A 25,381-nucleotide genomic window follows, 5' to 3' on the forward strand; every position below is an offset into this window, starting at 1 on the left:
AACAACATATTTGAGGAACATGTGGATTATCACCCGATAAAGAAATACCAACAAGTCTCTATAAAGATAATGATGCATGCACTACTCAACTAAAATGATAATACCTTAAAGGAGATAGATCTAAATACATTTCACCGCAATTCTTCTTCACACAAGATCTTCAAAATAGTGGTGATTTGATGTTTATCAAATTCGATCAAGCGACATTCTTAGAGACTTATTTACAAAGCCATTACAAACATAAGAATGAAATGCGTCGATTAAAGGATCTTCAAGTGCGTCGAAACGAGGGGGAGTAAATATACACTGCACTCTTTTTCTCTTTGTCGAGTTTTTGTCCTACTGGGTTTTTCTGGCAAGGTTTTTAATGAGGCAATTTTCATGGACATCCAAGGGAGAGTGTTAGAAACATTATATATATGGAAGTCCATAATAATGAAAAATCACTAGGTTATCCAAAGTATTATATCAACATTAATTCTTGATTGTATTCAAAGTAATTTCCCAATTTTCTTAGGGTTTATGTATCTGTATAAATAGGGGTCATTCCCCTATTGAAATAACACACAAGAGTTTAACTCTCTATTTATTTGTCAATTTCTTTTCTTTATATTTTACATTTCAGTATTCTTAATAGTTTTATAACATATTTTAATTTGTTTAACTATTTATTTATTTATTTTGATTTAAGTTTAAATTATGTTTACAATCTACCGTTAAATATAAAAATATTCCTTTAAAGTTAACGAAATAAAAAATAAAAAATCGTTAAAACTAAAAAAAATTGTTATCTACACTCTTATTATATAGAAGAGATATGAGATCTTATTACATATATTTATATATTTTATGTGTTGTTGAAATTAATTATATTATTATTATTTTAAATTTTAATTAATAATATCTAATTTTAAATTCAATAATACTTAATATACCACGTCATAGTTAGATGTAATAAGGTACCTTATATCAATATTCTTTCATAATTATAACTTATCAAAATCTCTTGCTATTTTATTGACCACGCATTCCTAATTATAAAATTTTTAGTAACTACATCTAACTTATAAAAAAATTATTTGATAATCAATTGAGTTAATTACTCAGGTTACTATTATTGTTAAGTTACTAGATTAACCCACATAAACTTAGTTACTCTAGGCTAACTATTTTGAGTTACCAATGGAATGACTTCTTTTCAAAAAATAATAAATTTACCAATCTAAACTACAATGAGCCTATTATCTTGTCATGTTTGGTTGGAGAAAAAAGAGTATATATCATTTTTTCAAAATAACCAAGGTCTTATTTTTGAAAAAATATATATATAAACAAAACGGGAATTTTTGTAAATATATATAAACAAAATGGGTATTTTTGAAAAAAAATTCCTAATTTTCATTAGTCACACTTTAATGGGCCTGCCCAAAATCTTCAATTTGGGCCCACTGAATAGTCTCTTATTTGATCTTCGGTCCGTTCATGGCTCCGAAGTCTGAGACGTCTTCTCTTTTCCCTAGGGTTTTAAGAGCGTCTCCATAATCTCAAAAAAAAATTGTAGGGTTTTACTAATCATTAATCGCCATGGATCCTTCAGCTCTTAACAGCCCTGAACTACTCCAGTTCATTAATGTAAGTTATTTTCTAGTCCTTTTGTTGATTGAAAACCTCTGATATGAACCTGAATTTTGCATATTCTGGTGGAGAGAAGAAGCTCTTTTATATATTCATTGAAAATTTTCTCTTTTTTGAGGGGTTTTACTTACTTTTGCGCAATCAATAATGGGTTTCTCCAAAATTTATTCAAAGAATCGATTAACTGATTAATACATATGCTGTCGTTTCATGGGTTGAGGCTCTTTGCTCTCTCCCACTATTTGATTCTTTTGTTTTGTTTAATTTTAGTTGATGAATATTCTATTTGTATATGATATTTAGAATATCAACTCTCGGAGAATGCTTACACATTTATGTGGATTCATAATGTGGTCAATATAAATATTTGGAAATCAGCTATGTCGTTCTTACAAGCCTATTGTTTTCATTCGACTATCCATCTTTATATTTTCTATTGTCAATTAATTTTAAAAAAATTAAAAATTGCAATGAACGTTTCTCTAATATAATAAGAGACAATTGTGGAAGTTCTTGACATTTTATTTCGCTTCCTTAAGAATTATTTAATTGTGAAACAATGTAGACATAGAGATAAATGTACATTCACACATTTCTTTGCATTGAGATAGTGAAATTGATTTTTTATTTTCGTAATGCATTCTTGGAGTATCGAAACAATTCTATTTTGTATCCATGATTTTAGCTGCTTAAGAATTTTGTGGTTTCAGAGTTGGTTGCTCTTTTGCTTATTCAGGGCCATTTTTTGTGCAATTAATGGTAACTAAAAGTCTTTAGTGACCGACACAAATGGAAAAGATTTCTCTTTTAGTTCTCTCAGAGCAGAGGGCTTGCTTAATGCTGTTTTCATGACAAAATTAGACATGCTTCTCAATAATGCTAGCAAATTCAGCTTTCATTTAGGAACATGTAGTGAAAGTTTTTCCAAGCAATATGGTGTCTTCTGTGTGTAAAGCCAGATGCTTAACGCTTAACCTTTAGATTTGGTTTGGAAAAGAGCTAAGATCTTTGAGACCCTTCTCTATATCATATTGTTTTTATATCAATCTTATTGGTTTCTTTATTTTTTTTAAGATGGCATAGCAAAACATTTTTTAACTTTTGTATTATATCTTAAATGAATGTCTCTGGTTTTTACTGCAGCAAGAGAAGGAAAGAGCAATGCTCAACGAGATGGTGGCGAAGCTTACAAATGTATGCTGGGACAAGTGCGTCACCGGTTCACCAGGGAGCAAATTCAGCTCCAGTGAACAAGCCTGCCTATCAAACTGTGCTCGGCGCTATATGGATTTGAGTGTCATCATCATGAAACGTTTCCAGAACATGCAATGAAGTTCTAGGAAGAGTTTCGATATGTTATTTTCAATTGGAAGATCCTCCTTCTCTTGGGCCTTGTCATAGCCAAATGAGTTGGAAATATTTGAAACTTTTGAAGTTTCATAATTTTTTTTCCTAGAAACCATCTAATATTAGACCTCTTCAAATTTGGCAGCACCTTATATAAAATTTAGACTTTCCATATTCAAATAAAGTCTCTACTTTTATGTTTACGGTTGGCTGCCTCTCGTGACTTTTTCTTTTTTCTTTAAGCAAAAGCTTATTTGGGGTACTCATCTCAATTTCATTAAGACGTGAAGGTAATATGGAGTTTTAAGAATATAAATATATTCTTAATCAGTAACCACTAACACCTGAACATAACACTGGAGCTTATCGAATAAAACAATTACAATGGCACACCAATACTTGCGAAAGAATTAACTGCACAAGGCCAATAGCGTGTCTTAAATAAAGAGCAAAACCTTGTACATTTTGATGGTCTCGGAAACATAGTTAAAAATCAACACCAACTCAAACTTTACATCACTGGCATTATAAGTAGCAACTCTTTCCCTTCTCTCAGTTTTTCTGTACATCTAAGAATTAGGCCGGGAACCAGTCTCTGATGGAAAACTAGTTCCACTCCTTGCTTCAGTGACACGCCTCGAGTCGCCAACTCCAGCAGCAGCCAAAGCAAGAATCTCAGGTGATATGTTCAAGCTTCCGCTTCTCCTTCCCCAACTAGAACGCCTTGAATATGAGACATCTCGTCGCTCTGTGCTTTCTGTTGGAAGGTTTCTGCTTAAATCTGGTGACACATCAGCATCGTGCAGTCCTTGATCCTTGTCTGGGCCATCGTCGTTGCTGACATGTTCTTCTTCATAATCACCATCATGAACTGCACCCTCATCCCAAACTGGTTTTCTCCCCATTTCTATGTCATTAATGGCTTTCCCCATTATGGGATTTCCATAGCCCCCAACTATCCGAGGTAGAATAGAAGGGTCCTTGGGAATCATTTTCCTAAAATTGTTTCTGGATGAAGGAATGCTGCTGCAGAATGTCTCTAAGAAATTTTTAAAGATCCCTTTGTTAAATGGGTTGACTCGCCGCTCATATCGATATCTGAAATTCTCATAAGTTGACTGCAAAACCACATCAAAAACCAGAATACAAACATTTAGAATCGAAAAATAAAACTGAAAACTGTTTTATGAAAAAAAAAATGGAATCCCAAGAAGAGACATGATAAACATGGAAACAAGTTGGAAATTTGAGATGGTCACCTGGTTTGTACTAATGAGATACAAATGGAAGAAGGTAAGGCCACCAACAAACCAGAAAGCAATAAAAGAGTAAATTATTAGTGCAATAGAGGCAGGAGTCTTGATCAGAGCTTTCCAGATTGTTATATCATCATCATCGTTCATAATCTTCTTGATGTAGACCCAGCAAAACCCTTGCACATATAAACAAAGAAGAGTAGCACAGCAGATGAACATGAAGAAGAAACGGTAATTCCGCTGCACCAAGATCAAAAGAAAATTTTCAAGTCAGAATCATCACAATGTACACTTGCATACCGAATTTAGCCATTTCTGATTGTGCTACATGCAAGAATATGTAAAAACAAATTCATTTCAGAAGCACCATAATATGCACAAGGTCCACATGGAGGGAAAGATAAGTAGAAAGCAAGAAATTTCATGTTTTCACCGAATAATGTTTCAATTAAGATCTAGGAGAGCATAAAATCTTTTGGAGTTGTAATCATTGCCAGTCCAGTGCACTTACCAACCACAAATTTTCATTACAGATACACCATCAAATACATTTGCATACCAAATTTGGTTAAAGTTGATTCTGCTTCATGCAAAAATATAGTAAAATACCACATTTGTAATCTCCTCATAATCAGGTCCAAAGTTTAAGAAAGAAATGAAACACAAGAAAATTCAGGTTTTCATCAAAAAATAAAAGGCACCTAATATGGATTTATAGATAGCATAATACCAATAGAGATTATGTTCATTACCAGTCCAATACACTGACCAACCCAGGGGCAGTGATGATCGAATTTCTCCACACAATTATTGCATATTGAGCAGTGAGAACAGCGAGGCGGTCTATAAAGCATGCAGGTATCACAGTACTTAATCTTCACAGTTATTCCATTGACAATTACATCCTTAACGCGAGGCAATCGCAGTTGTGGAGTTTGGCCAGCTCCTGTCTCAATGCTCCCTTCAAAATCTTCCGGCTCTGGAGGGTGAGCACTGCGAGGTACTATACCAGGATCTCTTCCAGAGGTTAGTAGCAGAAGAATCAAATCCTGTAACACAAACACTTTACTGATATTAGAAAATGGAGTCATTTTCATCTTGTAATGTAGGAAAAACACTGAAGAAATCTATGTCATTCAGATGCAAGGACTATGTTTTCTATGGAGTAAATTGGCAGGAGTTTTAGGGTGCTTCTCAGGCCAATGCAAATATTGTAACAAACTCTATTGCAAATAGAAGGAGAATGCTTTTGAAACCTGAAATAGAAAAGAAAAGAAGCTTACAAGCACTGCCAATACAATAACCGCAACCATAACGGATACACCCCAGTTATTTGGAAATTCATCAATGAGTTTCCTAGCTACAAAGACGCAGAAGATAGCTACTGGGGCGGAAATGAGAAAAACGGTTAGCGCGATTGATCTTACATCTGGTCCAAATATAAGCCTTCCACCACATAGAAATATCTGCATAAATGAAGATCAGTAAATTCTTCAAGAAAGAAAAAAAAAACACCTTGTTTCAGAGCCAACATAATGAGGAAAGTACCCTAGAATATAAAGCCAGTTGAAGATATCCACTGACTCATTAAAATGCTCAAAATTAACTTGTCAAAGTATTTGGAACCAATATTTCCAGCTAAATACCATGCAATCACCAAAAACAGTAAAACCCCAAAATCATATTTTGCAAAACATACTGGACACATCAAAATGATGTGAGCTAATAACAAAGTAGCTGAAATAATCATAAGCTCAAATCAACTACTTTTACACCCAAAATTCTAATCAATTACACAGCCACAGTTAACCCCTTTTCCAACAACAAAATTTCAATATTTGAAATCTAGAACAGAAACCCAAATCCCAGAAACTAAAACCACAAAGACCCTTTTGAAATCTAAGCAAACTGAGTTAAAGATCCAAATAATTTTACACAACCAACAAAGCAAAACATCAGATTTTCCAAACCCAGATGAGAAAGAAACAACAAGCCCCAAACTTTTGACCCCTTCCTTAAACAAAAAACAAAACAGCTCAATTTCACAAACAAACTAAAAGAAGAAGAAGATGGGACTTACATTGCTGCCTTTCCAGGCCTTGTAAGTTCTAAGCATTACCGTTCCCTCGGCGGCTCCGGCAGCCAAGTCCGAAGCCCCGGGGGGAGGCTGCTGTTGCTGGCGTGGCGCCGCATTCATCTCTCCCTCCCTCCCTCTCTCCCTCCCTCCCTCTCTCAGGGGAAAAAAAATTAAAGCAAAGAAAAAAGTCAAAGAGAAAAAGCTCTCTATCTAAAAAGAATAAGAAGAATAAGAAGAAGAAGAGGGAGGTGGGTTTGTATTGTATTGTTTTGTATTGCGTTATAGTTTTGACTTTGAATATATGTGTATTATGTACTACTACTATTACTTCTACACATATGTACCTATATTCATCATAATAATCAGCCTCCATTATAGATTGTAACAACGAAAGTGGTATAAACTCCTCTTCTTCACACGGTGTCAGATTGCGGCAGCTATCAATGACGTGGCAAACGCGTATTGGATAAAACTTGTCAACTACCAACAGTTCCAAGTAATTATGCTATAGTATAAATTAATGAAGTACACTTACCTTATTATTAATAATGAGTAATGATATTAATATTAATATAGGATGGGATTTCATAATTATTAACAAATAAAAAAGTGATTTTTTTATTGTCATGTATTTTAGTGGATTGTTTTTACCTGTCAGACAGAGTCAGTAAGATGAATCAGTCTTATAATTCATATATATTCCATTCCATTCCTTAAAACATAAGATGGAATGGTCATTGGACATTGGGCTTTTCGTGTTTAATTTTTATCCTCATGCATGTGCTACGCGGAATGTTGAGTTACGTGTCTGCATCTCATTGGACGTATTTGCAGAATGTCATTTGATTTGTATGTTTTGCCTTTTATGATTCCCATCCCATTGGCCTCATTGATTGAGCGAAAATGAAAGGCCTCAAATGAAAGGCCTCCTTCATTTGTATGTTTTGCCTTTTATTGTTATGTATTTTCAGATTGATTTTTTTAAAACATATTAAGGAAGGAAAGCTAGATTTTTAAAAAAAAAATAGGAACTCTTCATTAAGATAACAAGAATTACAATATAATGGGTGATAAACGAGTTTTAGGCTCGTTTATGGTCTAGTTTTATAGTGTTTTCGTTAGTTTAGGATTATTTTATTGTAGGATTATTTTATTGCAGAATTATGCTCGTTTGCTCATGTTTCAGGTTTTTCATGCTAAGTTGGTGAAAAGAGTGAAAATGTGTGAAAGTGAAAGAAAATATAGTTAAGATGGAGAAAATCGTGTTTTTCGGAGTCGATATGTGCGAGTTTGGATGCTGACAATAGCGCTACAGCGCTATCAAAGGAGCGTCGTAGCGCTGGGAAGGACATAAAGGAGTTGATCGATTCTAGAAGTAGCGCCCCAGCGCTACAAAAGGAGCGCTACAGCGCTATCAAGAACAGTCGAGCAGCGCTACATCAAGGGCGCTACAGCGCTGGTGAACAAATTTTTAGAGTCTTTTGGCTCTGACTTTAGCGCCCCAGCGCTGTAAACGCGTTTTCCAGATTTCAAACCACTTTTTGAAGGGCAAGATAGTCTTTTCACTTGGGAATCTTGGAAGGCTATTTAAGAACATTTTTTTTTGTGAATTTAGAAAAAGGCTAAGTTTCAAAAACCCTAGAGTAGAAGAGGCTGTTGTAATTAGTTTTCTGTTTCATCTGAATTCTTTAAGTTGATTTTATGAACAATTATTTGAACTTTATTTTCATTATGTTATTTATGAACTAATTTCTTTTATCTAGGGATTAATGTAGTTACTGGGATTTCTATTTAATTTTATTATGATATTCTATTGATACTTCTTCTCTAATCTAATCTAATATATATGATGTTTGTTTAATGCTAGTAAATACTTGATCACTATTTACTTGAATTAATGGTTTTGATTCAAAATTCGAAAGATGAGAATTGAATATGTTATCATTGTATAGACATTAGTTGCATATTGGACGAAAGTACCTATATGACGTGTGTAGTAATTAGGTTTCCATGTTTAAATGCCTTCTATATGTTCAAGTTTATCACAGAAATGTAGAAAACCTGCATATTGATTGAGATCTTATATCTTGAAAAAGAATATAAATCGATTATATTAACCTGCTATTAGAATAGAAAGTAGAAGAGATTTAGAATTGATTATTAAAATTAATAAGAATGAACAGTTGATGAAATTAATTCCTAGGCTTTTTATTATTGATTTTTAATTAGTTGATTTATTATTTTGTTTCAAGTTCTTTAATTTTTGTTCATAGTTTGTAGTATTTCTATTACTTTTAATTATTCACTTAAATTTTAATTCACCAAATAGAATTTGAAAATCAATTAGTGGTATTTGGAAGATAGTCTCTGTGGGATGATATCCGTTCTTCCAGAATTTACTACTTGACACGACTACGTATACTTGCGTACAGATTTGACAGATCAATAGGCAAGTCTTCAATACTAGGAGCACAAGCAAAAGAGGTTAGAATCTCATTCCAAATTGCACTAACTCTATTATCTAGAGTATATTTGGCTAAACAATGAGCTACACAGCTAGCCAAAGTAAAGAGAAAACATGTGGCTGGGGGGATTAGGACCTGCACAACACAGCCAATACAGTGCACAAAGAATAGCAACAAAGAAGAACAAGTAATAGACAATTTAAACAAACCCAAAAGTAATAAAAAGTAAAACACAAAAGAAAGAACACCAAGAATAGTTGGTTCAGATACAACCAGTTTGGTTGATCCTACATCCAAGGCTAGGCAGCAATGCCTAAGTCAAATCCATTATATTTAAACTAGATTACACCCTCCAAGCTCTCAAGATTACAACAACACTCATTCAACTTCTCTTGAAACACTTTCTCACTTGAGTATTACAACACAGTTCTTGCTCTCAGCCAAAAACTCTCAGAAATTGAATTCACTTAGGTTGATTAGGCCTAAAACTATATATAAGGTCGAGATACAAGAACTAAAGAGACAAACAGAAACTAACTGTAACTAACAACAATTAGTTATTTTGTTACGAATTACTGGTGTCCGCGCAGATAAAATTGGAGAAAACGTAGATGCACCTGAAAACAGCAGACTACTATGAGTTTTCATTTTACTAATCTTTTGATTGGTTGAGGAAAGAAGTCACAATCTTCACACATGTAAAGCTAAAAATTGGTGTAATATTTTGATGGTCCACAAAATACCATCAAGGTCACCGCAATAATTACTCTTACTCAAAACTAAAGCAATGGCAAATGCACAATCAGATTCAATGACATACTTGGTCAACCCCAGATCAGCTCCCAACATCATACCTTCCTTAATCACAATAAGTTTTGCAGTTAAGCTATCAAAAGGCCTCAAAATGAAAGAGGTTCTAGCGCCCTGATAGACGCTGTTAGTGTTTCTAGCCACTGCAGTGGCACTACAGCAACTACCATCCACTCTTCTTCATGCATCAACATTGATTTTTGTCACTCCTTCATCTAGGTGTTTCCATTTTTCTCCTTCCCTTCTTTGTTGCTACCGAATATTGATGTTGAGAGCTTTGTAGTTTCTGCATTAATTTGAGCACTAGTCCATTAAGTTAGGAGGTTTGGGCTCTCTTTGTCAATCTTCATTTTATTTCTCACATACCACAACTGCCAGGTTAAGACAACAAAGTGCTCAAAATCATCATCCTTAAAGTCTTTGCGAATCTGAGAAATAAACAACAAATGATCATTTTCATTGCAGCTCTTTATGATCTCCCTAAAACAAGACAGCTTCCAATACTTGGAGCTAGCTTTGCATCTCCAAATTGCATGAATTCCATCCTCTTGCACCCCCACTTTTTAGGTACAACTCTCATCTTCCAAATAAGCATCCACCATGCCTTGGTTTTCAATGTATATGAATTCTCAGCAATGTCGTTTGAATTCATGGCAACCTTATACCCACTTTTCACACTATACTCCCCATTCTTCGAAAAGTGCCAAACCAGTTTGTCTCTAACCGGAGCACCATCACAAGGGATCCCAAAGATCAAGTTAGAATCATCCTCATCGAAATTCCTTCTTATGACATCTTCATCCAAATACCCATTACCAATTTTAAGGTCAATAACTTTCAAGTTATCACGCAGATGCGGTTTATCAAAGATCTTGAAAGCGTTGGGTCTTGGGATCCAGGGGTCTTCCACAATACAAACATCGTTCCCATCCCCAATTCTCCATCTAGAGTCTTTGAGAATAATCTCCTTCCCCCACATCAGGCTTCTCCATACATTATACGCATTGGACCCACAAGTAGCATTTAGGAGGCAACCATTGAAGAAATAGCAAGCTTTGAGAATTCTCGCACAGTGAGAGTTGGGGTTTCTCAAAAATCTCCAACACTGCTTAGCAAGCATTGCCTGGTTGAAAAAGTGTAAGTTTCTATACCCCATCCCTCCTTTCTCCTTAGGAAGACACAAAGTGTAATGTCCCAATTTCCCTGACGAGGTTTAGTGCCTTGATTAGGGGGCTAGGGGGGCAATAGTTGATTTAATTGCATTATTATGTGATGATACGCATGATTATATGAATTATGTGAGTTATATTATAGTATGGATATATTGGCATATTTAGGTGTATTAAGCATGCATGTGGGCCTGTTTCTTATTAGAATGGGCATTTTTGTAATTTGGCTCGTTAAGGGCATATTTGTATATATATATATATGTGTGTGTGTGTGTGTGTGTGTGTGTGTGTGTGTGTGCATATTGATTGATACCACATTATATTAAGGCTAAGTGGTTTAGTCACAACGGGGAGAATTATCCAGCTCGGGGCGAGCCTGTAATGACCCAAAAATCATTAATAAGTCTTAAGGGCCTTGATTAGTGTGCTAGGAGGGCACGATTGGTTTATGTGTGAATTAAGTAGTTTAATGCATGATTCTGTGTTAAGCATGCTTGTATGATTATATGAATATATGAAATGCATGTGGGCCCTATTTGGTTGCTAGGGGCATATTTGTAATTTTAGCCCGTTGATAGCATAAATGTGATATTTGTATATACCGTGATTGATACCACGTGTGAGTGATGATATAATTGTAATGCACGATCCGAGACAGTCCTAGAGAGCGGTTTAACTAGAAAGTCACAGCGGGGTCAAATACCCAGCTCGGGAGGAGCTTAGGGGTATTTTGGGAATATTATAATGTGTTCGGGAATCATTGAGTAGCGGTTAGTAATTTAGTAATGGTTTAGACGTGTTGGGATTAAATGTGGATTTATAGGAATACTTGAGGATTTAGCGGGATTTAGGTGAAATGATGAAATTGCCCTTGAGGTTGTATAAAACTTTTATTATGGGAAAGGTCAAAATGGTAATTTGGTCTTAGGAGGGGATAACTTTGGCTGAGGAGAATTCAATTACGTTGTTTTCATTTAGGCATAAACTAAATATCCTGTTGGAAGTCTAGAGAGAACCAAGCTAGAAGGAAGGAGAAGAAGAGTTAGTTTTCTTGAGATCAAGGGAGGGATTCAGGGCTAGGATTTGGGAGACTGAGCTAGGTTCAAAGGTAAGTTCTAATTCAGTTTCTAGATTGGATTTTGTTGTGATATGTTATGGGTGTGAGCTGAGTTGTGTTTATTTTGTGGATCATTGAAGTGAAGAATTAGCAAGGTTCAGCTAGGGATTAGAGGAATCGGGCTTGGAATTGAATTTGAAAGAAGCTCAAGGTCAAAATTCTACTTGAGGTAAGAGTTTCATGCATCTCTGAATTGTTGGTGTGGTTTAAATATTCTGAAGGGTGGTTTAAGTTTTGTGAATATTGAGCCATTAGGTGATTCTTAGGTTTGATTGTGTGTTTGGGTTTGTTGTTGTGGTTTCTGAGTTGCCATACTGTTTATTTGGAGTTTTAGGTTGAATTAGGACTTGGGTGTACCTTGGTGTTGATTTGGAAGAGTTTTGGCTCGGGAAAAATGTTGGGAAAAACCCAGTTTTCTGGGTTCGCGTACGAGCGTCGTGGCACTGTTCTTCCGTGCCGCGGCGCTAGGTTGAATCAGGAGGAGGGAAGCACTCTGGGCGCCGTGGCCCCTATAGGGCTGTGCCGCGGCGCTAAGCTAATTTCAGGAAAGGGGAAATTGAGCTTTTAGGGTTTTGGCTCAGGGGGCTCGAGGGACGCTTTCGCTACCTTGTGTGGGTAAACGGGAGGTCCCAAGAGCACGGGATTGGTTCCGGGAGATGATTATGAATTGGTTAGTAATGAGAGTGCTATGTATGTGTTGTGACTAGGTTTTCGGTGAGGCTCGGGTTATGAATTGGTTAGTAATGAGAGTGCTATGTATCATTTAATCACATAATAAATCTGTAGAGTCCAATAACTTTACTTAGCTAAGTTAGATAGTAGTATAATAGTAATAATGATATTATCTTTATAACTGTGGATTTTTGGTTCAGACCGGGATTTATTTGGGCACTCATAGTAGTACTTGTAGATTTTCTAAGTTTAACCTATAGTTTAGGAATATTAATTTTAACCTAAGGTTTGATTAATATGACTGATATTGAGGATAATATTTATTATACTATAAGGTTTAGATAAGAACCAATTAGATAATAAGCACATGTTATGTATGGGTTTATTAATGATTAAGTATTTTGAGGATTAAATTTACTAAGGTTAAAATTTGAATACTCTAAGGTTAGTCAGCAGCTTTGAAAACGTTAGAGGGATTAGTCAAGGTTGTTTACTCAATTTAAATTAAGCTAAAAATGTGTAATTTCGTGTTTAAATAATCAGCGTATGCCGATATATCGCAGCTATAGGGGCGATATATCGTAGCACGAAGATACAAAAAACACGAAACGTTGCACGATTGCCTCGGGAATACTGGCCCAGGCGATATATCGCCTACAGGGGGCGATATATCACCTCCCTCAGCATATTTTGAAAGTTTTCAAAAACGTTTTCCATTCAAACCTTCAACCTCTTGATAAGTCCAGCACCTTTCTGAACGAGTCTTCAGCCTCTGCTGAACGATAATTCAAATTATTTTCACTTAAAAAGCCATTATTTTTATTCAAGTTAAATGAGATCTTTTCATTCCTAAACTCTATAAATAGGACCTAGTACCCAGCCATTTGTTCATATATTTCTCTAAGTTCAGAGGCTGCAAGTTACTAGGTGAATGTGAGAGTGTAAACACTTGGGTTGGGAATTATAAGCTTGATCATTATAAGCTTATCAAACACTTGGGGAAGTGAGGTTTATTCACATTTCAGTGAAAGGTTTAGATTGATCATATAAGTCTTCAAGGTATTTCCAAACTCTAGTCCATTTCTGTATTATGTTCTTTAAAATTCTCAGTCTTCTACTCATTCTAACCTTATTCTTATTCTTGGTTAGGAAATCCAAGTTCTTAAGCACATAAGTTTTTGGTAAGTATATTCTCAATGGTATAGTTCTTCCATTCTTTTCATCCCTTTTCTTCAAATATACTCACCATATTATAAATGGTTTTTAGGAGTGTTCCAAGGTCCCAAATCAGTTCCCATATCTCGGTTATTTTGGTAAGGAAAATAGGATAGGATTTATGTGTTATATGCTTTTATATGTTATCTTATGATTTTATGTTATGCATTATGTTATGATAAGTATGATTGTAGACTTGGGCATATGACCCATATGACTAACAAGCCCCAAATAGATTATGGGCATATGACTTGCATAGCTAGCAAGACCTCACTAATCTAATGGGCATATGACTTGTTTAGTTTATGGGACCCCAAGTAATAATGGCCATTATAGTATGTATGTGACATAAGTGTTATGGTATGTTTTTATGTTGCATTATGAATTTTTATGTATATGGCTATATGTTAGATTTTCCTTGCTGGGCATTAGGCTCACTCCTTTTTGTTTATATGTGTAGGAAAATAGTTCTAATGGTGGGAAAGGTTCTTGGAAACTTGGGGAATGTGTATTGAGGCGGAATGGATTCAAAGAACCGAGAGTTGCGATTTGAGGATGTAGTTTTGTTCTTATGGTTTTTATATGTATTTTTCCACGTTTTATTATGTAATCTCTTTTAAATTATCATTATGTCATGTTTTGATTTTAAAACAATGGGATCCCATATCCTGCTTTGAGTTTATGTAAGTTTAAACATTGGTTTTACAAGTTTTAAATAAAGTATGATTATTTCACTTGTAAGTATTATTAGGGATTAGTGTCTATGCTTAAGTTTTCATTAATGGTCCATAGTCTAGAGTAGTTGGGTCATTACAAAATCAATTATGGCCCTCCCGGCCTCCTAATCAAGGTCCTAAACCTTATTAGGAAATTTGGAGCATTATAATTATCCCCTCCTTACATAAATTTCATCCTCGAAATTTATCTGAACTGCCCAAAATATAAATTCCGCACAACTGATTCCAGTTTCCCAGGGTGCTCCCTCGACCTCACTGTTTCTGTAACATTACCTTAACTCAAGGTACACTTTGTTCCTCATAAACTTATTCTTTCTGTCTCATATCTGGACTGGCTACTCCTTACAGGATAACTTATCCTCAAATCCCCAGATTCTCATAACTCAACTCCTGAGTTTCTTTTAACCCATGTCCTCTGTATGGAAATATAAAATACATTGTATACAACTCACAGTGTCAAAGATATGGCCAATCCATAGGCAATCTGACCGATCCTATCCAGGATTCAAACGGTCATATAAATCTAGGGCTCAACTTGCCCCTATCTCCTCACCCATTTCCATGGTGATACTTGAAGGAAGATACAATCTTCTACTTGGAACTCCATGTTCCTATTTTTCAATTCAGCAAAACTTTTCCATTTACTCTGAGAAGTGAGCATCCAAGCTCTAACCTCTAATAATCTCAATGGTCCCCTGAACTACCTCAGGATCTAGATATAACCTCTCACACATCTCATTCCAATGAACGGGTGACAAACATTCTCAAACATACCTCATCTTATAAGGTACCTTTCCAATACTGGGTAACTCTCTCTCTCCTCTCTCTGATTTACCATCAGTTTGAGGACAATGAACTGTATTGAATTCCATATATATACTCATTGCCTTCCTTAATCCTTCCATGACCTGGAAGTAACAATAGAGTCTTCATCTAATAAGACGGACCTTGAATTTCATGAAGGCGTACTATCCTTCTCACAAAGAGATCTGAATACTGATCAGTTGTATTACTTGTCCTTACTGATAGAAGTGGCTCACTTTAAATACTGGTCCATAATGACCCAATACCAACTCATACTGGCCCACTAACCTGGGCAATCCCACCGCGAAACCCATCGCGATGCTTTCTTATTTTCACTATGAAATACTCAAAGGCTACAATGGCCTTACTGGTTTCTGATACTCTGATTTGACCTACTAATAGGTTAAGAATTTTACCACACATTCCATTATGTCCCTCTCCATCTCAGGCCATCAATATAAAGCTTTCAAACTCTGATCATTGTCATGATGCCTGAATGAAGAGAATAAAATAGTAGCATGAAATTCATCCAGAATCTCCCAATTAATCCCAGTGTCCATCGGATTCCAAATTCGATCCTTATACCTCAATAAATTCATACCTGACACTGCAAAACCCTTAGCTAATCCAGCTAAGACTTTCCACTCAATCTTTCCTATCTCTGGTTCACTTAATTGTTTTCCTTTTGATCCTCTCTGAAATAGTAATCTCAAGCATAAAACAGGCCACCTGACCCACCAGAAACTCTACTCTAGCTCTGGTCAGATCCTTTAACTAACATGATGCATAAGCAATCACTTCTATCTATCAATGAGGTGTCATAACAACCTGCAAACTAATTCTGATCTGTAAGAAGACTCATAACTCTTTCCCAAGGCACATATAATATCCTGCCCAACCAAGGAAAACTCTTGCCTATCGAGGCGTTCCTTGACCTTGGCAAATCTCGGCAAGAAATACATCACAATACTATTGTCCAAGATGATCACACCTCCCATTCAAATAATCCTTTGAATACTTTGTCCATCTAATTCATCAAGACACTCAACATTAATCAAACTCTCAAACATAACTAGGGTATCGCTAGGTCTCGGGATGAGATCGTGCTCAGGGTCATTGTTAATTAATCGTGCTTGGAACAGAGGTAAGAAAACTACACCTGGTCTATATTTAGTGTAACGCCCTAAACTCCAAGGACCGTAACGGTGTGCCTTTTTAAACAGTGCTAAACTCGCTAATCAAGTCATTTGGCCATAATCGTGTAACTAAGTATGATTAGCGGTTTAGGGTTAAAATTTTTGGTTAAGATATAACGTTTCATTAAAACGTTTACCATATACATTGGGATCCCAAAAATATAATTTAAAGGTTAATTACAACAAAATATTTACAACTGGTCGATCTAAGCGACAAAATAGGGTTTAATCCTAGTTCCTCTTTAAACCCTCGGTCGTGGCGGTTGAGCAGTCGCATATGTACACATCGTCACTTAAGCTCTCCAACTCAAGGATCGTTTAGCTTTCTTTTGCCTTTACCTGCACCACATAGCACCCGTGAGCCGAAGCCCAGCAAGAAAACTCAATATGCTCATGATCAGTAATATCATGTCATCAAATCATAAAGTGCATGCCTAGCAATAATATCCTTAATCACGTATGCAAATAAGTTCAAGTAATGATGGGGTATCCAGGATAAGGAATCTTGCCCTCCCGAGTGGATGACTATCAAGTCAATCCTAATCAGACAAGTGATTTAACACTGGTGGTTCCAATAACCATGCTGGGCTTATAGCTCTAAATAGATGAGTGATAGTTGTAAAAGTCACTAAGGTGGGTTCTGTTCCCTTTACAAATAAGTGATCACGTCACTAGCTTAAACAGAATAAGTGATTGATAAGCAAATCACCAATGCAAACCAATCAAGTGACCATAGAGTCTTTACTGTGGGTTCTGTTCCCTTTACAAATAAGTGATCACGTCACAAGCTTAAACAGAATAAGTGATTGATAAGCAAATCACCAATGCAAACCAATCAAGTGACCATAGAGTCTTTACTGTGGGTTCCGTTCCCTCTAGCCATGTGACAATACGGTCACCTAGGCCTTTTGGCCCCGGCTCTGAGTAACTAGTCATAGAACTAGGCAAGCGCTTTTAGTTTTCATCGAGCTTAGGGTCGGTCCGACATTAATGCTCATAATGAGTCATTCAATGCAGATGTCATTTATGCATAAGATGTCATCGGCTCTACATTCATGACATTTATGCCACTTCTGACTCTTAAGTCAGTAACACATGACCAGTGCTCAGTACCGTTGTTGAACTTGACTAGTAAGTCACAGCTTTACACACGAATCTGACACCATTGCCGATTCTAACTAGTTAGTCAGTGCCACGCACAAGTAAGCAATGCTACCAGACATATATCACATGTCAAATATCCGAATATAGGGCATTCAACATGCTTACTAAATAATTGCTAGCATAATAAGGATCATGCACAAACACAGAGACTCAAGCTCTGATCAATCTCATAGTTAACATTCCTGGCATGCCCTAACCACATGTTTCTCGTGCATCACATGCATCACATTTAAACACTCGACATGCCTAAATAATAACCATGCATGTCATATACAGGGTGCAGTTTTCTTACCTTTGGTCCAAGCACAGGTTACCAATAAATGAGCCACAAGCACAATCCTAATTCCAAGCCCCCAGCAATAACCTAGTCATAACCATAAACAGTGTTCCAATGAGTTCAAGTTCTAAAACCCAATCCTGGAACCAAAACCTAGCCTCCGGGATGTCAAATCCCACTAAATCGGGTAGTAGGAACGATCCCGAGGCCTAAGGTTTCAGTTACCATGATCAAAACATCATTTTGGCGACAAATGGCCTCAAGCGCCGCGACCCCACTATCCAAGCACTGCGACCCCAGGCCTTTCAGCAACCTCCACCTTCTTCATCGAGCCTGGGCCGCGGTGCCCAAGAACAAGGCCGCAGCCCAACCACGAACCAGCCATTTTTCCTCACCTCTATGATATCTCCAACCTTGAGTTGATTTCCCAAGCACTGCATGTCCCTAATCCTTCAATTCCTTAGCCTAGAATCCTCAAAGTTTCATCAAACCACCAAGCATCAAAGAGAGGAAGAAAGAGAACCGAGAGAGAGAAGCCTAAGAGGGAGAGGGTTCTGTTTTCTTCTAAGTGATTCTAGAGTGTGTTGTGGCTAAGCCTAATCCCAATTGCCCAAGTCCCCAAATACCTAAAATGTCCTCAAGTCTATCCTAATCCTTTAGTGCCACCAAGGGCAATCCCGTCATTTTCCACATCCCGCTAAATCCTCGAATATTACTATAATTCCCCATTTAATCCCCGACACACTTAAACAAACATGAAATCACTACCTGTTTCCCGGTGAATCCCGAACACCAACTGTGTTCTCGAAATACCCCTAGGCTCCTCCCAAGCCAGGTATTTGACCTCGTCTTCATTGTTTTGCTATTCCGGTCCCTAGGACCATCTCGGATCGCACATTAAAAATATATCACCACAACCTCATGGTATTAATCATAACACACATATATATTGCATTTATGCCATCAACGGGCTAAAATTACAAATATGTCCCTAATAACCAAATTGGGCCCACATGCATATTTAATTCACCTAAACATGTATTTCTAATCACATAATTACTTAATTCACATACTAACATAATTACATCAATTATTGTCCTCCCGACACGCTAATCAAGGCCATAAGCCTTATTAGCAAATTTGGGACACTATAAGCACTATTTTTAATACACAGTGTAACAGTCCTTGATTAGGAGGACATTACACAAAGTCTCCCACTTGCACCAGTGAATTTTCCTTTTCTTCTTAGTTGAACCCCACCAAAAGCGCCCAACCATTCCATGAAGGCTTTGGATGATAATCTTTAGGAATTTGAAATAGCTTATGACATAAGTCTGGATGGCTTGGATGATGGCTTTGATAAGTACCTCCTTCCTAGCAGACGAGAACATTGACCTTTTCCACCCCGTAAGTCTCTTCCAAACCCTATCTTTGATTCCCCCAAAGATTTCTTTTTTATTCCTTTCGACAAAAGGTCGGCGCCCTAAGTATTTTATGTGACTTTCAACAAGATTGACATTAAGAAGATTGGCAAGTATTCTTCTCTCAAATAAAGGGATCAACTTGTCGAAACTCACATCCGACTTATCCAAATTAATCAATTGCCCTAAAGCGTTTGAGTAAGCCGTCAGAATCTCTTTAAAGGTGTTGCACTTGTCATCATTAGCCTTCATGAAAACAGGACTGTCATTCACAAAGAACAAGTGAGAAACTGAAACATTGATCCTTCCAAAAACAAGACCTCTCAACTTACCACCCAATTCTGCATTTTGGATGAGGCAAGAAAAGGCTTCAGCACAAAATAGAAACGAAAAAGGGGACAGGGGGTCACCCTACCACAAACCTCTATTAGGGATCACCTTTCCTTTGACACTCCCATTGATCAGAAAAGAGATGCTCACTATTCTAACACACCTCATAATTTTATCCACCCACTCTTTCTTGTACCCCAACTTCAGCATTACCTCTTCCACAAAACATGACTCCACCTTGTCATAAGCCTTTGCCATGTCAAGCTTCAAGGCCAATTTTTTACCATTCCCAAATCTGTTCTTGCATATACAGTGGAGGCCTTCAAAGCCTATAATAGCATTATCCTGAATCAATCTCCCAGGAACGAATGCACTTTAAGATACAGAGATTGTGTCACCTAGAGAGTCCCTAAGTCTATCATCCATACACTTAGAAATAATTTTGTAGATGACGTTTCAAAGGCTAATGGGGCAAAAATTCTCAATCTTTTCTGGTTTTTCAACTTTTGGGATGAGGGCAATGATGGTGTCATTCAAACAACTCACAGAGGCATTCTCGTTGAAGGCTCCCAAACACATTCTGACCACATCCCTACGCAAGGTGCTCCAATTTTTTTTGGAAGAATAAGGTAGGGAGTCCATCCGATCTCGGCGCTTTAGTTGGATTCATTCTCAGGAAAACTTTCACATCTTCCTCACTAAAGTCTGCTAGCAGCATCTCGTTAACATGCTCAGGAACCTTTTTCTCAATATAGGTGGTCACCTTATCAATCATATCTTTAGAAGGCAGAGAAGAGGTGAAAAAGGTATTCAAAATAATCACCTATAATATTTTGAACAATATGCTCTTCATCTTGCCAGCAACCTTGACAGTCTTTACGCCCCCAGATTTCATTCTTCTTCCTCCTAGCAGAAGCTTTGTGGTGAAAATACTTAGTGTTCCAATCCCCATTTTTAAGCCAAAGCGCTCTACTTCTTTTGCGCCAGTAAATTTTCTCATTTTCCATTAAATAATTTAGCTTGTCTTCAACCTCTTTCACCCCCTTCCAAAAATCGGGGTCATTCGCATTAAACAGCGTAGTGAGTTTTTCTTTTGTTTTCTTCACAGTTTTCTACATATCTCTATTTTTCTTCTTATTCCACCGATTGAGAGAAATACCACATCTTGTCAATTTGTTTTTGAAATCAGCAGCACCCAGGATTGGTCCCTCAGTCTCCCATTGGTGAGAGATAATCTCTCTACACTTCTCCTCTTCACACCACACTTTCTCAAAGTGGAATCAATTTTCCCTTTTTTTCCTCCCACACTTATCCTCAGAGTTGAGACCCAGACAGTGAACCATGAGGGGATGATGGTCTAAGCACCACCAATCAAGAATAGAAACCTTGGCATTAGTGAAAAGGCCAACCCATTGACTATTACAAAGAGCTTTGTCAAGTCTTTCCATGATACCCTTGTCGTGCCAAGTCATTTCCCTATAAATTCTACCAAAATCAATCAGGTTTTTGTTGTTAATGGCCACCCTAAATATTTCCATGGCGGCGGCAATCCTAGTATTACCACCAAGTTTTTCATTACTTGAGCATATCGCGTTGAAGTCCCCCACACAGAGTCACAGTACCTTAGCTAAATCTCCAATTCTGCCCAAAAGATCCCAGGAGAGACAACGTTTAGAGTGCTCAGGATGACCAGAGAATTCAAAAAAGATCTAGGGAAAAAAACCATTAACTGCAACACTAGCTGCAATGTGACCCTTTGACCAAGAGAGGATCTTCACATTCAAGTTTTTGCCACAGAAGGAGTAGCCCACTACTCATACCATCACGATCAACAACCTACTAATTCTTAAAGTTCAGATTACACGCCAATCTCTCAACTTGAAATTTAAGCAATTTTGTTTCCATCAAGAAAACAATATCAGGTTTGTGCACTTTCACATGGGAGCTTAAAGCATTGAATATCCAGGAGTTCCCAATTTCCTGGACATTCGAGCTTAGGACTATCATTGTGGGTGGTGGTCTTGCTCCGCAAGACACGTCAATATGCTAGAAATAGAAGGGAGGTGACAATCCAAATTTTCATAAAGTCCATCCCCCAAAGATGCAACCCCCTTACCATCCTCCTTGTTAGATCCCTTATTGAATAGAGAATCCCGGCCCTGTCCTTGGATAAGAGAACCATTCTTGCCCAAAAACATCTTTTTCCTAAGCTTTGCTTTTGATGGATAAACACCTCCTTGTACCTTTGGTGTTCGCTTCTTGAGGCGCAAAGGAGAACACCACCTTTCCTTCATTATCGCATCCATTTTCCTTAGCATTTTCTTTTGCTTTACCTTTCGCAATATCAGATCATGTCGCTGTTTGGAAAGCTTCTATTTTATCTTCTGCAATTTTCTTTTTTGAGTTAGCTTTGAATGGGTAATCTAGTGTTTTTTTTTAATCCCCAAAATATACTTATCAGTGGAGATAGCTTCTTTTGTCATTTCCTTAGGGTCTAGTCGTTTCTTGTTACATGTTGTCGTGTTCACCATTCCATTAACCTTATCCACATTGCCTCTACCATCGAAGCCACGTATCTTCTTATTATCATCACAACCCCCTTTTTAATTTATGTTACTTTTGGCTTTATTTGGTATTGGGTCCTGTTCCACCATGAGACGTGCTTCTTGGGACTCATCAGTCGCATGCCTAGTTTCATGCAACTATTTATTGTTAGTATTCCTCTCTCCTAATGTCCCTTGGTCTCCAACATGCAGAGAAGACATCAGAATACCTTCAATACTTCCCGTCGGAAGTCCCGGATTGCCAGAGTTTGGAGTACACGACCTTTCACTTGTCTTTCCTGTCCTTGTTTGTGGCTTCTTTTCTTGCCCTGCTTCGCGGTTAACTTTCCTATCGATTCCATAATTTATGATGTCAAAACAGTTTTTAAAATCAGTTTCGAACTTCAAACATGGTCCGTACTTCTTGACCTTTGCTCCATGGATATATGTTGCTTGAACAAGAGCATTCTTGCATTCCTTGTCGTTATGCCCATTTACCACATCTGAAACAAAGGAGTGGTAACTCCTCAAATATTAACTGGGTCCATTCTTTTTTGCCACTGACAAGAATAAAACGCCCAATAAATATACTCTTATTCATATGGAATTTTATGTTGACTCTAGCATAACCATTAAGCAGAATTCTATTACTATTATTCCATGGGAGCTCCAAAACATCCCCTACCATTTGCTCGAATCTCTTCACATTACTTTGGTTTAGTGCTCTTGTCGGAAAGCCACAAACTTTGACCCAACATGGCACTCTATCTAAAGTCGCATCATTCCAGTTTCCCGAGTTAGGCCATTCCTCAACAATTAGCAGACCACCTCCATAGTTCCATAATCCTTCATTAGCCACTCTTCTCGCCTTAGTGATGCTTGGGAAAGTGAAGCCAATGAAAGCATTGTGTTCACTCTTTTTAAGATTTTGACATCCTACTATGCAGTAAACTTCCACATCTTGCCAAACACTATTTTTATAAACTTACAACTGCAGTGTCTTTTGGAAAATATTCTGCCCACAACAGACAGATCTTCAAATCCTTCCTTACTATTTGATTCAAACAACCAGTCATCCTCTTCATTGTTCACCATCTCCCCTTCTATCTCATCAATGCCATTCTTTATCTCAACTGATAACTTGCTTGCCTTAGAGACCAATTCATCAACCCCACGCCCTTTTATTGCCGTGAGTAAAAACCTGCAAAAAAACAAAGCAAAGAAACCAGATACGAGAAAACCAAAGGTCACAGTGGACGTAAAGCATAGCTCACATGGTCACACACGGGACCATTAACCAAACCTAGAGGAAAGGTAGATTATTTTACATCATTTACAGTTTTTTATTAACAAATATTTTTGTTGATAGAGTTTTTAGTCAGTAGATAAATTATGTTGGCTTAATTAAAGATAATGAGAAAAAAAAAATTCAATGTGGTTTGGTTCGAAAATTGGTATAGTTTATGATTATGGACCTTATGGTATTTCTCATTGATGAGAGTACTTAAGTATGCCATCTTTGCAAGTTTTTAGTTGATTGGATTATTGCATGTATGACATATGTGAGTTTTTATGTGTATATGCGCTTTAATATGCTAGGTGCAAGTAACATGCAATGCATGTTGGCTTAGTTTTATTTAGAAAATTTACTAATTATTTTTATTAAGCTTTTATGATTGTCATATAAATTTTAAATAAATAAACAATATTATATATAAAAGAATGATCGACATATACATATTAAAAGACAAATTAAACCAAAATATTGTTTATGCTTTTTAAAAAAAAAAGAATACGATAACCTTTTCAATCACAAACTACCATATTTAATGTACAAAAAATTCATGATATTAATATAAACATAAATTGATTGATGAACACGAACCCATTGATAGAAAAACAACTGCAGGACCCATTCAGATAAAGCACCCATAAAATCACATTTCCAGTGGGAGATTTAAGCATCTTGTCCTTGGATTTGGAATTCGACCCATCGTCTACTAGATTCGTTATTCTCACCTTCTTCAATGGCATTAACCTTCTTCTTCACCTCTGCCATCGACATTTTAACTCTAGGAAGATAAGGGGTATGCTCACCATCGTGTTCGATGGCCTCCATTTGAGTTGAGTGAGCTTATGCATAAGATCTGAAATTTCGCTTTTTATGATTACCAACTTAATTATTCAAATTAAATAATTAATTGTTGGACTGTTATAGAAATGTTTAAACAGACACAAAGACTGTTTGAACAGAAACCGGATATGTTTAAACAGATTGTGACCAGAAGATAAAAACGAACATAAAGTAAAGAACACACGAATTTTTACGTGGTATCAGCAATCTTTGCAGATTGCTACTAGTCCACGAGGCCACGCCCAGAGAATGAAATTTATTAGAAGAATATCTAAACGATTACAAAACCAAATTGACTTATACAAATAAAGACTCCCTCTTGAATTTGTCGCAACTGTTGTAATCTAAACTCCTAATCAAATTTCTGAAGTGCTAAGATCTTGAACTCCCTTCAAATCATAACACTTGCACTTTTCCTCCCGAAAAGTGACTCACGAACAAGACTTCTCCCGAAGCTTGATGACCAATGTCCAAGTGTGTTCAACCTGCACAATTAACACAAAGAAAACAATACAGAAGTACACTGTAATAAACCACTAAGAACTTGCTGGACTCAAGTTCTTCACATAATAAAAAGTCTCTCTAAAACTTGAGAAATATTTGGAAAATAATACACCAAGAGAGATAAATGAAAACCAACGACCTAAGGATGATTATATACTTTTTAGAATCCCTTTAGGTCATGGAAACCAAATCAGAAATCAAACAGCCAATAAATGGAAAATCTTCCAAAACAGGAAAGTCAGAATCTGTTCAGACAGACTGGCAATCCGTTCAAACAGATTCATTGAACCTGGAAAGTTTTTAAACCCAGTTTCCTTAAATAAATAAGGAAACAATATATACATTATCACTGCAAGCTGTACACGATTTCTGCATAAAATAAATCAGATCAAAAAATAAAATAAATACTAATAATTTCCAATTCAAGAAAAGATATTCTTTTATAGGAAATTATATATTTATTTTATTATCATATATATAATAATCTGATTATAAAAAGACACATTTC

General features: G+C 36.6%; 3 protein-coding genes across 3 annotated transcripts; 1 reads left to right on the plus strand and 2 right to left on the minus strand.

The window, feature by feature from the left end:
• The first annotated feature begins 1,476 nt into the window (after positions 1–1,476).
• LOC133829998 (mitochondrial import inner membrane translocase subunit TIM8) lies at positions 1,477–3,185 on the plus strand. Its single transcript, XM_062259872.1, has 2 exons — positions 1,477–1,632; positions 2,779–3,185. Exons 1-2 carry the CDS (start codon positions 1,585–1,587, stop codon positions 2,965–2,967), a joined length of 237 nt encoding a protein of 78 aa, XP_062115856.1. The 5' UTR covers positions 1,477–1,584; the 3' UTR covers positions 2,968–3,185.
• A 142-nt stretch (positions 3,186–3,327) lies between these two features.
• LOC133829997 (probable protein S-acyltransferase 7) lies at positions 3,328–6,575 on the minus strand. The gene is made up of 5 exons (XM_062259871.1): positions 6,319–6,575; positions 5,522–5,704; positions 4,991–5,287; positions 4,242–4,478; positions 3,328–4,100 (listed from the first exon to the last, which is right to left on the minus strand). Exons 1-5 carry the CDS (start codon positions 6,433–6,435, stop codon positions 3,552–3,554), a joined length of 1,383 nt encoding a protein of 460 aa, XP_062115855.1. The 5' UTR covers positions 6,436–6,575; the 3' UTR covers positions 3,328–3,551.
• Positions 6,576–15,756: 9,181 nt separating this feature from the next.
• On the minus strand, positions 15,757–20,644 carry LOC133831907 (uncharacterized). The gene is made up of 5 exons (XM_062262312.1): positions 20,551–20,644; positions 20,375–20,469; positions 19,785–20,037; positions 19,166–19,703; positions 15,757–15,796 (listed from the first exon to the last, which is right to left on the minus strand). Exons 1-5 carry the CDS (start codon positions 20,642–20,644, stop codon positions 15,757–15,759), a joined length of 1,020 nt encoding a protein of 339 aa, XP_062118296.1.
• Between the last annotated feature and the right edge of the window lie 4,737 nt (positions 20,645–25,381).

The sequence above is a fragment of the Humulus lupulus genome, chromosome 4 (genome assembly GCF_963169125.1).
Source record: "Humulus lupulus chromosome 4, drHumLupu1.1, whole genome shotgun sequence".
In the NCBI taxonomy this organism is placed as follows: Eukaryota; Viridiplantae; Streptophyta; class Magnoliopsida; order Rosales; family Cannabaceae; genus Humulus; species Humulus lupulus.